The sequence below is a fragment of the Labrus mixtus genome, chromosome 11 (assembly GCF_963584025.1).
Source record: "Labrus mixtus chromosome 11, fLabMix1.1, whole genome shotgun sequence".
Taxonomy (NCBI): Eukaryota; Metazoa; Chordata; class Actinopteri; order Labriformes; family Labridae; genus Labrus; species Labrus mixtus.
The window spans coordinates 15,746,681-15,761,823 of NC_083622.1; the positions used below are offsets into that span (position 1 = coordinate 15,746,681).

The 15,143-nt window shown below is 40.2% G+C and overlaps 1 protein-coding gene across 2 annotated transcripts in view; it reads right to left on the reverse strand.

Annotated features, from left to right (window-relative positions):
* Positions 1 to 3,264: 3,264 nt before the first annotated feature.
* pou2f2b (POU class 2 homeobox 2b) overlaps positions 3,265 to 15,143 on the reverse strand; it is a 45,619-nt gene continuing 33,740 nt past the window's right edge. For both annotated transcript variants that reach the window (XM_061049229.1, XM_061049230.1), the window contains 3 exons: positions 13,632 to 13,700; positions 13,225 to 13,298; positions 3,265 to 10,919 (listed from right to left, as the gene is read on the reverse strand). In XM_061049229.1, the coding sequence (XP_060905212.1) occupies positions 10,594 to 10,919; positions 13,225 to 13,298; positions 13,632 to 13,700 (469 nt within the window). In that variant the 3' untranslated portion in view covers positions 3,265 to 10,593. The remainder of the gene's footprint in view (positions 10,920 to 13,224; positions 13,299 to 13,631; positions 13,701 to 15,143) is intronic.

The following is a 15,143-nucleotide window of genomic DNA, read 5'->3' on the forward strand; positions in this document are numbered from 1 at the left end:
TGGTTAAATCAGAAAAAGGCAGACTGTCCTGACATTTTCTCGAGGTCGAATGCTCTGAGTGTAAGTGGCGACTTCTTTATGCAAACTTTCATTGATTCGTCTATCATTCCGCAGTAGTTGATATGCAAGAGAGAGAAAGGGAGCTCAGATCAGACATTTTTTAACTCATGTAGGATGTAAAGTGGTGTGACTTCTTTTCCCGTCCATGCTTGGTGTTTTGAGCTGCAACCCTGCTCTACAAAAAACATACAACTGTTGCTTATCGCCACTGGTGTCTTCAAAGAAAGCAAAGCAAATATTGTTGCTAAAACTCAACCTGTGGGGTCTTTATAAGTAACTTACACTTAACATATGAAAAAATCTCTTCTCAGATCTTCTCATTCTTTGTTGTGAGGTGGTTGGTAAATTGGCTGGATTGGATTAATGACCCAAGTATTTCAGAAATCCTGGCTACAGCCCTAATGAGATTTTCTTAAATATAAATGAATCATCACAATAAAAAAAACAACATAACAAGTCCTGCACTCAACATATTTCATTAAGTAAAAGTACACAAGTCCCAACAGCTTGTACTTAAAAGTATCAGTCAAGTACTTGTTATGCAGAAACACGTGAGTAATATCAGTGGATTATTCATGCTGATGCAACTGGTTGAGGTTGCATTGGGTTGAAGTTGAGCTAATTAGAAATATTTGAGATACTCTTAGATAGTAACAGTTGTTAAATTAATATATGAAACTAAAAAGTAGAATATTTCCATCTGGCATGTAGTCTAAATTGCTTGAGATGAAACAATGTGTTTGCTAAAGGACTTAAAGAGTAATAGCAGCATTCAGTATTTGTGATAAAAAAAAATGTAAACTAGCTCAACCTTAAACAAAGCTGTATTTGTACAATGTCTTCATAGTGCAAAAGAACAAGTTTTCCATATGGCTGCGACGACACAGCAGCAAAGATCTACCCGAGTCACCGTGGTGATAGGATCACATGCTTACCATCGCCGGCCGTGACTCAACTCGGAGGTGGGTGTCTGAAAGCTGTCACACTTACACACTCAAGCATCCTACCTAATCATCCACCTACTGAGCCACACAGCAGGGGAGCAGCGGAGAGGCAGAGGAGACAGACTGAAGGAGAGGCAGTTAACATGAGAGGAAGGGTGATGAGCTGGAGGAGGAAGAGGAGGAGAAAGTGGAAGAAACAGTCAGACAAAGACTTGTGGATGGAAGGAGAAGGCCAAACGAACGCCTTGTTGTTTGCTTATAAGCAGACGTCCCCTGACTCATCTGAGTGAGAATGAATGGAGGGAGGAAGATGATGTGGCTCCTCTCTCTCTCCCCCCCCCCCCCCCCTCCATCAGCAACAAGTCTGCAGGGTGAGAACTTATCAGCAGGGCGTGAGGACACAGGGTGACACTCTGCCGCCCTCACCCACATGACGTACTCTCACTCAGACTGTCAGCGGTCACTGGGCTAAAATTGATCCAGTTCAGGTCAATATGCAACAGTGAGTTGACTGTGAGGTCTGTTGTCTGTTGACTTATTCAAAGCATTATGATCTCAAAACCATAAATATAACATTTTGTTAAAATTTGTCATGCAGTGTAAAAATAAACCGATTATGTTTTGATCGTTCACCTTCAAACAGACAACAGTCGGTAAAAAAGTAACATTTGACGATCAGAACTTTAATTGGTATTTTCTAATGAATTAAACGTCAAATGACCTTACGCTATTTTAATAATTAAAAAAAAGTCTGCAAATTGAAAATATTATGAAAGTAATCATTAGTGGCAGCACTAAAGTATCATTACCCTGATCCAGTGTGTGAGACAAGCAAGAGTTTCACCTAATACAGACTGTAGAATTAATCCTGTGTATGACATTTTTACACATTTGCACACATCCTGTGTATGACATTTTTTATTTATAGCCCTATCAACACTACACTTTATTATGGCTTCATCTGGTGGTATTTCTTTTGATTATTTGACTAATTGTTGGATCAATACAGCATTAGAAATCATTAAATCAATCTCAATTTAATTTTTATTTTTGCTCAGTCAGCAAATTAAATGATAGATGGATAATAAAATAAAGCTCCTTTCAGTTTTTTGTTGATTGACAAATTCATTAAAGGGCTTATCATTTTATCTCCAAAACATTTTGTACTACAGTAAGTCACAAAAACCACCACAGTGATATAAGCAGATAGTACTTACACTGCGGGGACAGCCCGGCCTCTTTGTTTGGATTTGTGATTGGTTTATGATTTTCTGTGTGAAGAAAACTCAGATGAGTTGTTGATATATCGACTCAAACTTGGTCCGTTCAGACCCGGTTATTGTACTTTAGCTTTAAGTTTGTAGGAAGTGATTAAAGATCAGTGGGAACAAAGTGTTAGAAAAACAACAACAAAGTAAACGTTTAATTAGTTTATATGAAATCAAAAAGTATTCAATTCACGATTTTCAAAATGAATATGAATCCATAAACTAATAGAATAAATGACGAAGTGTTTTATCATAATTCATTTAATTAGGATTAAAAAAGTACTTACCAATAAATGAATGATCCATCAGTATTCAGAGCATAGAAGTAGAGAATTAATGTACTGACATACAACTGTAGAAAAAAATAAACTATCAAAGCTGAAAAAGAGAAACGGTAAAAAAATATATATAAACATTACAAACATAGAAGTAAGTTGCCCTCATAAATGCCTGATTAAAATATTGTTGTTGCTAATTCTTTAAAACTGAGAAATTGATTTGAAAGATTTAATTAAATTACATTTGATTTATATGTCAGTGGTGTATTTGATAATTGTAATGTTATGGTTTCACTTTACATTATATTTGATGGAGTAATGTTGACAACTTTAAATGATTTCATCTTTTTTTTTTTTTACTATTATCAAATTCAATCAATATAAAACGGATTCACAAAACATTAAAGTAAACCATTAGTGACTTACTTTTAATGATGAAATAATAATAGATAATATAGAACAGATAATTAGATTAGTTCATGACACTCCTGGTCTTCCATTTCTGAAAGGGTAAAAAAGCAACAAGCTCAGCAGTCCAAAAAGGATGACTGATTCTGATATTTAATCTAACACCGCCCTCTGCTGACTGAAACATGGAATGACAGGTTGAAGTGCACAACAATTTGAGGCTCGAGCCTTCAATAAAAAGTCTAGTATAGAGCTCAACTGTAAAAAATCGGACAAACAAAACACGAGGCGGGAGGGGGTCATCTGTACAGTTTTTGTCTCCTGTTTTATTTGGATGAATGAAACACTTTCAGTTACAAAAATGACTTAAAATGAACAACACTGTACAATGAACAAGTAGAGTTATTTTTCTTCTTTTTTTGGTTTTCAAGATAAATACACTAAAAGGCTAAATGCTACCACAAGGGAGGAGGAGAGGGGGGAGACAGAGAGGAGGGGGGGGGGGGGGAGAGAGGGGGAGACAGAAGGGGAGGACTGCTCACATGATGGAAGACACAAAGGGAGGGGTAATGGCAATGCAACCGTACCTGTACACACACACAAACACACTCACGCACACACACTATGGGACACAGGGTTTTTGTCGTGTCAGGGGGGATTAAAGCTACATGTGAAAGAAGTTGGCAAACATTACTTTACAGTTGACAGTCATGTGTGGGGGTTTGTTGTCTGAAGAACAAGGAATCTTTTTGTCTTTTTTTGTGTGTATTATGCCACACCCACGCTCACCCCGCCCTGCTGTCACGCACACACAGGCTCGCAAACAGGTGGAATTGTAAGAGAGAGAAGCCCCTCCTTCCCCTATTTAACAGCTAACAAGAAAAAAACTACCAGAGAAAATCTTCCCTTGGTTTTAATGTTTGACTGCTCACTCTTTCTCTCTCTCACACACACAAACACACACGCACGCACACACACACACATACAGAGGCATAGACACAAACATTCAGGGTCTAAGGTCAGACAGGTAGACGTTAGGACCAAACATCAGGTAGAACAAATGAAAAGGGGGGAGGGATTGATGATGGGAGTAAAGTGGTACTCTGGCAGCACGAGCAGAAAGGACGAGAACTTAAGAAGGATCAGAACAGCTACAAAGATACCAAGAGAAACTTCATTATCATTATCATCATCATCATCATCATCATCATCGTCGTCGTCGTTGTCGTCGTCGTCGTTGTCATCATCATAATTATGAGAAGCTTAAGATTATTTTTCCAATGACAAATACTTAAAAATATACATTTCATCATCATCATCTTAATTATGATCATTATTATTATTATTATTCCCCTTTGGATAGCTGAGGTTAGTGCTTCACAGACCGGCTCGCTAGGTGACGAAGAGGAGAAGAAGAGCAGAAAGAAAGGATGGATGGCGAGAGAGAGAGAGAGAGAGAGAGAGAGAGAGAGAGAGAGAGGTGAAGGATTCAGTGGAGTTGAGGAAAAGGTTGAGGAGAAGGTCAAGTTAGAGCTCTTTGGTTTTATTCTTTAACATCTGACTCGCTTTGCTGTGTTGCTGGAGAAACCTTTGGACTAAAGCTGTATTGTAGAAGATAGAGAGAGAGAGAGAGAGAGAGAGAGGAAGGAATGAGAGAGGGAGAGGAAGAGCGTGATTGTGTGGATGAGAGTGGGTGGAGGAAGAAGTTGCGGTTTGTTCACTGTTGTTGTCTTTGCTTGCCGTGTCTCTCCTTCTCCAACAACAATCACATTTCTCATGCTGTCGTGTCCAGAAGGATTATCTTTCTGACTCATTTTTCTTAATGGTTCAAATCAACTTCAAGCACTGATCGTTGTATATCTTCAGCAATAAACGTATTCAATTTCCGGCCAAGAAATAGATAACCTTGACGCTACTTCCTTTATGGTAAAAATCAAGCTGCACTTCGACGGTTTTCCTCGCGTCGCATTAAGACTGGAAACAGGGGGACAGGTCTGACCTTGATCCCTGTCAGTGAGGTGGAATGTATGAATCATGTTACTGAATCAAACTGTTTGATTCACATCATATTCAAAGCAGTTTTTTCATCTTTTTCCAAGCTCAGTGAAAGAATCTACACCTACAGCAAAAGACAATGACTTTCCAATAATAAGTCTTTGATTCAGAGTGAGGAGATCTCCACAGCTATGAGCCACTAATCCTGAATAGTAGGCTTAGTTTGAATAAGAGTATTCAAACTTCTACGCCTGCTAGTACCTGTAAAGCTCACTAAGAAAGGTTTCAAATTCCCTTTTCCACACTGAACAAAAACCTCATTTTAAAATTGTGGTTTTGTTGTTTGATTATGTATAACTTTGCTGGAAAACTTCCAACCTGTTTGCATTGATTGTAAATCAGTGTGGGCCAAGTCCTGCTTTTTTTTTTACTTGATTAGTAGTCCTCCATACCTACTAGCGGTAGACTTATATTAATGTCCAAGACATGAGCGTGATATCAACTTTTCTTTTAACTTTAGTAACAAAATGGATACAGGTTTCTACTAAAAAGAAATCTTCTAATGTTTTCAGATTTTTTGTTGCTTGTAGAGAATATGTGATGGCGTGGAGAAAGAGTTTCTGAAACACTTTGGTGGACGTCAGGACTTCAGGGAGCGTGTACATCATGCTGGATCTGGTGGCAGGGCATTAACTTTGGTATCATTCACTAAGGGGGTATCCCCACCACAGAGACCTGCGCTTCACACTCAGTCCCTTAAACCCTGAAGTCAACCAAAAAAAGTTTATTTCCAGAAACAAAGCAGCGAAGCAAAACAAGAAGATGGACTCACATGTACTCTTCTCCCTCCAACTTCCAGACTCTCTTCACACACACACGAGTTGTGAGGAGTGTGTGTATGCGTCACCCAGCTATCCCGGTCTCAGCCGTTCCCCAGGTACCTGCCCTACAGCGCTCCCTGATACACTCGGACATCAAGTGGTCTATTTGCCCGCTCATCAGGCAAAGGAGACCTAAAGGCGAGAGAGGGCACGGCGACCTTGCTGATAAAGTTGCTCTCAGACACACAGCTTTTTTTTTTTTAAAGCTTGAAATTATACCAGATCTGATCCTAGATCTGTGCCAAAGAGCAGCTTTAAGCCCACAGTCCTCAGTGTTTGACAGGGAGGGAGCAGTGAGGGTCAGATCTGAGGAGAGGGCTGTGTTCAAAGCTCAACACAGACAGCGGGGGGTGTTTTCCAGGGGGACAGGGTGTGTGTGTGTGCGTGTGTGTAGACAGGCGCATGAACCAGTGCAGGCCTTTGACCTTAAATGTCTCCCTCTGCAATCTATTCAATGATCTGTTACTCTGCAGATCGATCCCAAACATCTGTGTTATCTCTATTAGGTAAGCCTCACTGTGTCCGCTTCCAGCCTCACAAACACACCATCCACACAAACCATCCCAGCACCCTGATCCCCTCTGTAACCCCGCATTTTAAAGCATTCATCTATTTGGTTTATCATCAAAGATTATGAGGTATATGATGAACTATCTCTCTTTTACATCCTACAGTGGATGAAGAATTTTTTTCAAAGGAACTCAGAGAAAAGTTGAAACAAAAACATTTTTTAAAAAACAAATCTAAACAAAAAGGAGAGCGAGATGAAGTGAGAAGTTGAGAGGCTGATTTACAGCTGGGAGCTCTTCTTCTCTCTTCATCTTCTCCATCATGTTAAAAAAAACTTGAGCGTTGCCTCCGTTGATCTTCTTCTGTGTTTTTGGTTGTGTAGCTGTAAAGATTTTTGTCAACTTTCTCCTGGGGAGAAAATAAAGAGGACAGAAGCAGCACTGTGTCTCAACCAACACCTCTTTCTGCAACACATGAATTCAATTCATGCTTTTCCTGTTGAATCAGAATGTAAACTTTTTCTCTTTATGTCAGGAGCCATGAAGACATGACCCCCTGGAAAGCATTTACAGATATAATCCCCCCGCCCCCATAACTCACAAGGTGTTGATCCACACAGTGCTGACTCCATACTGTGAGAGTACGCTTCCTATTAAAGGAAACTTCATCTCAGTGAGGAAGAGAAGTTGATTATGGCCAACATCAGATCAGCCATATTCTCTAGTTAAGTCCCTACAGGAACCCTGGTTGCATTTCTTGTATTATTTGGTTTAAAGAAGTAAGAAAGAATATCAGCGAGGGGCAAAAAAGGAAAGAAAATCATAAAAAGTACATCCCAGAATATGAAAAAGCACCTCTACAAATAAATTAACAAATAAATAGCAAGACACGCAAACAAATCAAAGCTACCCTGAATAAATAGTACAATCAAAAGTCTAAATCATCTTCAGAAGGTGAAATAAAAAAAAGTCCAAAGAGAGATAGTTTAAATTTTTGGTCTAAAATCAAGTTATTATCATCAATGTTTTTAGGATCTTTTTTTTTCTCTGTCTTTTTTGTAGGTTTTTTTTTTCATTTTAATACATTAGCGATAAGTAAGCAGTAGAACATAGATCTTTTTTTCTACAAAATCTATAGAAGCACTAACAGATACATTCCGTCTAAGAGTCCATGTGGAGAGAAGGTTTCACCTTCCTGGTTTAAAACCCCCTACCCCACATCTAAAGTTTGGTTCGGGGTTCGATTCTCGCGTGTGTGTCGACTGTTTTTTTCTGGCGTGGATCAAACCAAATATTCTTTGGATATGTTTAATGTCCGACTCTCAAACCGTCGACTGTGCCTGAGGCCTGCGCTGAGCGTATTCATCTGTAGCTGAAGTGTTTACTTTGTCGCTGGGGTCAGGATTAATGACAAGACATCACAGCAGACCCTTTTTCTTTTTTAACCATTTCGGTTCTTATAAACACAAACAGAAAAAACGCCTCACGCTTCACCTCAGGCATAATGACTGGAACCCTCGTGTAGAGAGGGCACTTCCTGTTCCTCTCCACTGTGTTTGGTTTGGTTTTGTATTTGGTTTGGCATCGTTAAAGTTTGCTATTCAACTTTTTGCTTTTGGCTTTTTGTGTCTCTATTTTAGATCTGCCAAGACAGTCTGTTTCTTTATCTAATAAAAATCTGGAAGCTAAATTTTCACAGTTTTTTTTTTCTCAACCACCTGATAAAAATCTCTAGCACGACTAGGAAAAAAATAAGGAGCTCTTGTAAGTAAGTAAGCGAGTAAGTTATTCCAAATGAGTTAATAAGCACTAAAGTACAGTACATAAAACAGCATCAAGAGACACGGCAGAGATCAAAACAATCAGAACCAACCAACAGAAAAATAAAAACAGATTTTTTTTTCTTTAAAGAAGATTTCAGTTCAGTGAGGTCATTTGCGTTTAGCTCCATCCAGGACCAGAGAGAGAGCTGAGCTGGAGAGGGAGAGAGGCAGAGGAGGGGAGGAACTGTCTGTCCTTTTTTCCCCCCTGCTCACCTGTCTATCTGCCTGTCTGTCCATCGTTGCTACACAGTTTCAGAGCGGGGCGAATGCTTACAGACAGACAGACAGACAGACAGACAAAGAGGGATGCACTTTGACCTCCTCCCCTCCTCCCTCCAGCCACATTTGGTTAAGGGTTCTTTTTGGTTTGCTTCGGTCATTCCTTGGGTTTTTGGTTTGCGTTTATTTTTGGTATCCTTTTACAAAAAAAAGTGTGACGCCTGCTGCCCCTCACTACAGCGTGTCCCCTCCAAGTGCACCCTCATTCTGGGGGTTTCGGAGTAAAGGAACAGTTTCCTTAATAAAGCTTCCCCCTGTGGGTACTTGGACGGGTCAGGTGGAGGGGATTACATCAGAAGGGGGAGGGTTTCCAGTGGTAAAGTCCTGTTCTCACCCCCCTACTCCTGTGTCTTTATTGTGTTCATACGTCTTGGCTGAAGCTCTGCAAGAAGAGTTCAGGCCAGCCTTGAGAATGCTTTGGTTTCCATTTGAGAATTAATGGCAGTCTGAGGTGGAAAATGGCAGTGAAATGTGATTGATGGCGTTATGATGGAAACAGACAAATATCAGTAAACATGTCTAGACAGACAGGTGTCGGCAGGCATGAGAAACAGCTGTGACTAAACTCGGCTTTATTGACTTATTTAGCCTCCAGTCGCATTGGTTATTACTTTCAATCTCCAATCAGGGCCCTATTTCATACTTTTAACATGGTCGCCGGCTCTCAACAAACGCCGTTCTCTGTGTGCAAAGTTTTCCAGGGCGTGTTTATTTAGCCACGGAGTCACCCATAACAGGTTACATCTTTAAGAGTGAAAGATTGAACTGATTAAGAGCACAAAGTGTCACATGTTTACGTCTTAATAAATTCATTCACACCTTCAAAATCGACTCGCAGTGTGCCAGCTCTATTACGGATCTACGGCACTTGGTGAGATGAGCATCTTTTCACTTTCGTCATCTCTGTTCCTGCAGAAAAGTCACATTGCAGACAGAAAAAAATGCAAGATGAAACCATGAATGCATAATGATGATGATGATGATGATAATGGCACTGATGATGAGGGAAATAGTAATGGCACTAGAAAAGCTGCAACAATAAATAGGAGCTGTACTTTAAGATAATACTAATAAATAGTAAAAAACAAATCCCATCTGTACTTCTTAAAGTGTAAAAAAACAAATACTGGTTCACAAGCCTCTGTTAAGGTCATCTGAAATTAAAAAAAGGACAGATTAAAGCTCATCTATGCTCTTAGAACCAGAGGTAGTAAAGAGACTAACACATGAAGATACAGCAGTACTGGCATCATTCAAACACCAGCGTTTCACTCGATTAGTCACAATCATTTACAAAAATTATCCAAAATATCTAGAATGGAAACGTAAGAGAGACACATGACAGACAGGATGAGTCGATGGCAGGATGGATGGATTGGCTCCTGATGTGTGTTTATGTGTGTGAGTTTGTGTGTGTGAGTAGCAGTAGCAGTAGCAGAAGAGTCCTGGTCCTGGATAGCTTCAGTATTTACACGTCCTTTGAATAAAGCTTTTCTCTCCGTATTTTTGGTTTTTGGTATATGGGATTTTGGTATGGTTGTCGTTTTTTTTTTTGTGTATTCCTCCTCCGCCTCCTCCTCAGGTAAATTTTTGGTTTAAACGTATCCTCCCTTCTCCTCTTCCTTCAGACCCGCAGCTTTTCAAAATGATAAAAAGAAGGAAAACTTATGCACAGTCCTCCATTTATTTTTGTCCTTGCCGCCATTCCTTTGTCACATAGTAAAGTTAACTTTTTGTCATTTTTGGTTTATGCACTCCGACATGCGTCTCTTCAGCCTCTTGGTTAAAGAGTCATTGGTTTGTTTTCCTTCAGAGAGAAGGAGCGGAGAGATGCCATGTCGATTTCACGTGTTATTGACTAAAAGGTCCCACGCTGCCTCCTCTCCATATGTTTGGATAGATAAAGATTTTTGGTTTCAATCTTCCCCTTTCCCCCCTTCTCCCCTCTTTCACTTCCCTCCCTCCCTCTCTCCTCTTTCATTCTGTGTATTTTTGGCATCGAAAGACTGGGAGAGAAAGAGAGAGAGGAACATTGCGAAAAAAATTAACGGAAGAAGGGTGCAAGAGAGAGAAAGAGATAGCTTTGGTGTGAAAGGCGAGGTTCCTGTTTCCTCCTTCCTCCCCCTCTCTGATTGGCACTTGGCGCGGTCACTCAATCTTGGCCCCGCCCAGAGAGGGCGGGCTGTGTGCCATTTCGCTGGAGGAGCAGGAAAAGGCGGGGCTTGAGCAGGGGGAGGGAGAGCAGGGGGTGGGGCTGATGCTGCTGGCTGATGGGAAAGGGGAGGCCTGGGAGGCTTTGGCTACTGCAGCGCTGAGCAGTCCAGCGCCGGGGTTCTGACTCATGTGGAGTAGGGCTGGGTGGTTGAGGAAGAGGGAGGAGTGGAGGCCTGCCTGGCCCCCAGAGGCCCCCAGCATCACCTTACTGGCCCCCTCAAGACTAGAAAGAGGCAGCTGGCCACCACTGGCTGCTAGGGCTGAGGACAGGAGAGAGAAGAGAAGTTACTCAACAATCATTAACAATATTTCAGAATTTAAATTATTTTCTTATTCATCTATTTTATTACTTCATTTATTTTCTGTCCTTGCAATCATTCATTCACTTGTATCATGGTAAAGTTAACTTTTGTTAATAAGCTGTTGATACACAACACTTATGAGTAGTTGTCAATTATCATCAAAGGTTCCAAGTGTTTGCTATGATGGATCTGAAGCTACAGAATAATCTGCCTGGGAAGATCAGGTCTGCTGAGTGAGTGATCTCTTAACCCGTCTTAAATTTATTTGCAACATTTGTCCTGATTATGATTTTTTTTTAATTCAATTTCATGCTCTTTTAAAAGAATTATGTCTTTTGGAGTTCTTTTGTTTTAAAATAGATTTCTTATTCCTTAACCCTTGATGTGCTTATACTTGTATGACCCACCTGTTTGATTTAGCTGCCTTTGTAAAACACTAAGTTGGAGTTTGGAAAAGTGCTTGATAAACAAACAAATAATATATTAATACATTTTGGGTTCCTGTCCATTAACAACCCTTCAGGCTACCTCATCTACCACCACTCAAGTTAATCATTTCCTACAAAACACAGCAAGACAAAGCGCCTGAACTTGTTGCTTTCAGCAGAGGGAGGTGGGGAATAACCGCCAGCAGCTCTTTTTAAACAGAGAGCAGAGGGAGCGGCCACACTGCGCTCAGAGTGTGGTTACTCAGTAAAAAAGTGCTGCACGCACCTGTCAGTCATTGAGTGAAGGTTTACAGGGGAGACAGTTGTTTGACAAACACAATTTTGAAAATGCCAATAAAGATAAAAAAAACCTGTTGTAACTGAAAATTGTCTGATATTTGTAGCTTAGACTAATTTGTGGGTTACAGCAGAGCAAGATGTCTATTGTTATGGAAACAAAGTTGATTGGCTGTGACTGGTGCTTCATGCAGCATTTCTTGAACACACAGAATGCAGCCATATCATATTTTCTTATTATATTTTCTATTGCCTTCAGCTACAACATTCACATTTTCTTTTCTATTCTTTCTTTTTCTTTTTTAAGGTAAAGCACAGAGCATCTCTTTTACTCTTAGCTCACAAAGTCTTGTGGGTGCAATGCGTTACGGTCTGTTCTGGCTACTTTAGGTGAAGACGCTGTTATTTTTGCCTCCACAGAGATGGCTCTCTTGTTGGTGTGTATTGAAGCTCAAAGTGGTGTGAAATGGTGAGTCAAAAATGTAGCTCTTGTTCTGCCTCTGACGCAAGAAACGTGACATTTAAAGTTGACGTTGAAATCATTTTTTTGGTATCATCGTGGACATTTCACAGAAATATCAACAAAATCCTCCCAAAAAAAAACATTAGCCTCTGAGCTTTCCTGATACTGAACAACAAATGAGATGAGTGATGACATGAAGAGATGAGAGATGAGAGAGACAACACAGACGCACGTACCAAAACTTAGCCCACACATTCACGTAACCAAGATCACTAACAGACACACACACACACACACACACACACACACACGATGGGTTGAATTAATGGATGTCAATGGCAACAGATGAGCAATAAGGCCTTTCTTCTTGATTCTATCTATGTCAGTTGCTTCACACTGGTGATGAGCAATCACCCTCCACTGTCTATCCACCCATATCTCCAGCCTGCAGTCTACCCGTGCGATTTGATTCACCTACCGTGAATGACTGTATTACTCATCACTCGTACTTCTTCTTTTTCATACATCTCTCTGCACCTCCTCACTCCTCACATTTCAGAGTATGATTAAAAATTAGCTCTGCTGACGCTGGTGGGGACTATTTGGTGATCATTCTGACAGCATTGTACATGTTTTGTGTACCCTCTGTGCTGTTGTGTGAGGAGATGTGTGGTGTACAGTATGTATTTTAAGCGTGTATGCGTGTGTAGGTAGATAGTAGCTAAGTTAGACAACAGATTGTGTTTTAGAGGAGGAAAATGTATGCCCGGTGTGCTTGAAAGAAAAACTATTCCCTAGACATTTTAATGTATTCTATGGCTGTAAGTTTTCACCACAAATTGAATCATGAAGCACCCCTGTAACTATGATATGACCTCTAGAATTAAACTCTCCCTATCTGTGATGCTGATGCTGAATTTGGTGTTTTTTCCCCCCCCTGCAAAAATAAACCCATTTTAGTGTGTCTCTTTTCAATCACGCACACGCACACACACACACACACACACACACACACACACACACACACACACACACACACACACACACACACACACACACACACACACACACACACCTTGGATAGTAGCCAGGGGATTGTTACCGAGAAGGGCTTGGCTCATCCCTGTGTTAACTCCCATCACAGTGTTCCTGTTGTGTCAAACACACACACACACACACACACACACGCAGCACCAAACAAGTGCAAGCATATACACAAACACAGACAGGCAGAAGAGAAAGGTGAGAGAAAAAAAAGCAGGTTTAGCAGCAAGGACAAGCAGAGGGCGAATTCAGCCCCGTGCATGCAAAGAGCTGTGGTCTGTTGTACAGGTGTAAACAAGAGGTTAGAAATGTAGAAAAACACAGAACACATCAGACATTTCAGAAACAACACCTCCATACAAGAAAACATCATTCTGTACTGAATAAGTGTGTATTCATGTTTGTGTATGTCGATGGAAGTGTCTCTGTCGCATTCACCTCAAGTTTGCAGCAAAATCGGTGATGTAGTTAGACACGTCACCGTTCTTTTTACCCATACGCCATAAGCTGTGAACACAAGAACCACACACAAAAACACACACAGGGTTAAAAAGCAGTGGGCACAGCAGGGAGCAGTGGTGCCCAATGGCATGTTAAGATATCAGTGTGTGCACAAGGGAAACAATCGCTGTGTGTGTACAGTATCAAGAATTTAACTACAAACTGCAGGTGAACCGAGCAAAGAGCAGTATTCATGCTGAGTAAATCATGGAAATGTGCGGTTGTAGCGTTTGTGTTGTGCTTGTTTAATTGTTTGTAGAGTTGTGGTGGCAAACAGACAAACGGTGAGGTTTTCATAATAAGACTCAGATGAATGTTACAATGTCACAACTGCTATAAATAAAGGGTCAGTTCGCCTGATCACATGAATGTATAGATTCAGGTGCTGCAGGTTTTGTTTCATTGATTTAGGTTTTGGAACAGCCCAGCCAATATATTTAAAACTAATGGAATTCAGGCTGAGAGGATTACAGCACTGAAAAATATGTCTGACCATCTTTACAACAACCACTATGTGTTTGCTATTTAGAATAATGTCTATAGCACATAATTAACTGTTTTAAATTACCATTCAAATTTCTAATAGCCATATAAACACTCTAATAAGACTATTTAAGAAATAATAATTAAGAAAAGGAGTATTTATAATTGTATTAAGCAATTCCTCCGTACTTAGAAAACTGTACCGTGTATTTTGTAATTTATCCAAACTAAACGTTTTTGTTGTTGCTCTTAAAACTATAATCCACACCTCAAATTTAATTTGATTCACATCCACAAAAGCTGTGTTGAGGCAGATATCTCCGGCCAGGTGTGTTTAATTCTAATGATGTGTTGTTTAATCTCAAGACTAGCGTTGAGTGTTTACAGTTGTTCTGAAAGGCCGCACTGAAAGGCAGGATGAGAAGCGAGATGTTGTAGAGAGGTCTGGAGATTGTTTAAATGTGGGGATAACAGCTCACATTTTCAGATAGCTTCTCCGGCAAGGCGTTCATAGTTTTGTCTTTTGTTTGTACACATGAAAAGTAGCAGATAAGTTGTGTGAAAGTGAACAAAGAAGAGGAAAAGCTTCAACCCTGCCAACTCTCTTACCTCACAACACCTGATCCCTGGTTGCATGAAGCGGTCTAAACTGTTTGATTTTGGCAGTTTCTAAAACAAATATTGTCAAACCCAATCCCACATTTCAACATCAGATAAAGGTGAGATGAGGCGATCTCAAGGACTTGCCAGATTTTTAACCGTCTGGCAATCGCTCTCTTTAAGTAAACTGGCCCCATTTGGCAACAGTAGACACATATCCTGAAAATAGATCCTGAAAGTAGAAAACTATATATCTCTAAAATGTAAAGGATTTTTTTTTAACATAACAGGGTGAACTGACACTTTAAATTCCTAATTTGCCCTGACCTTAACTGCAGTGAAGTAACTGTTAAGTATGGATTCCCA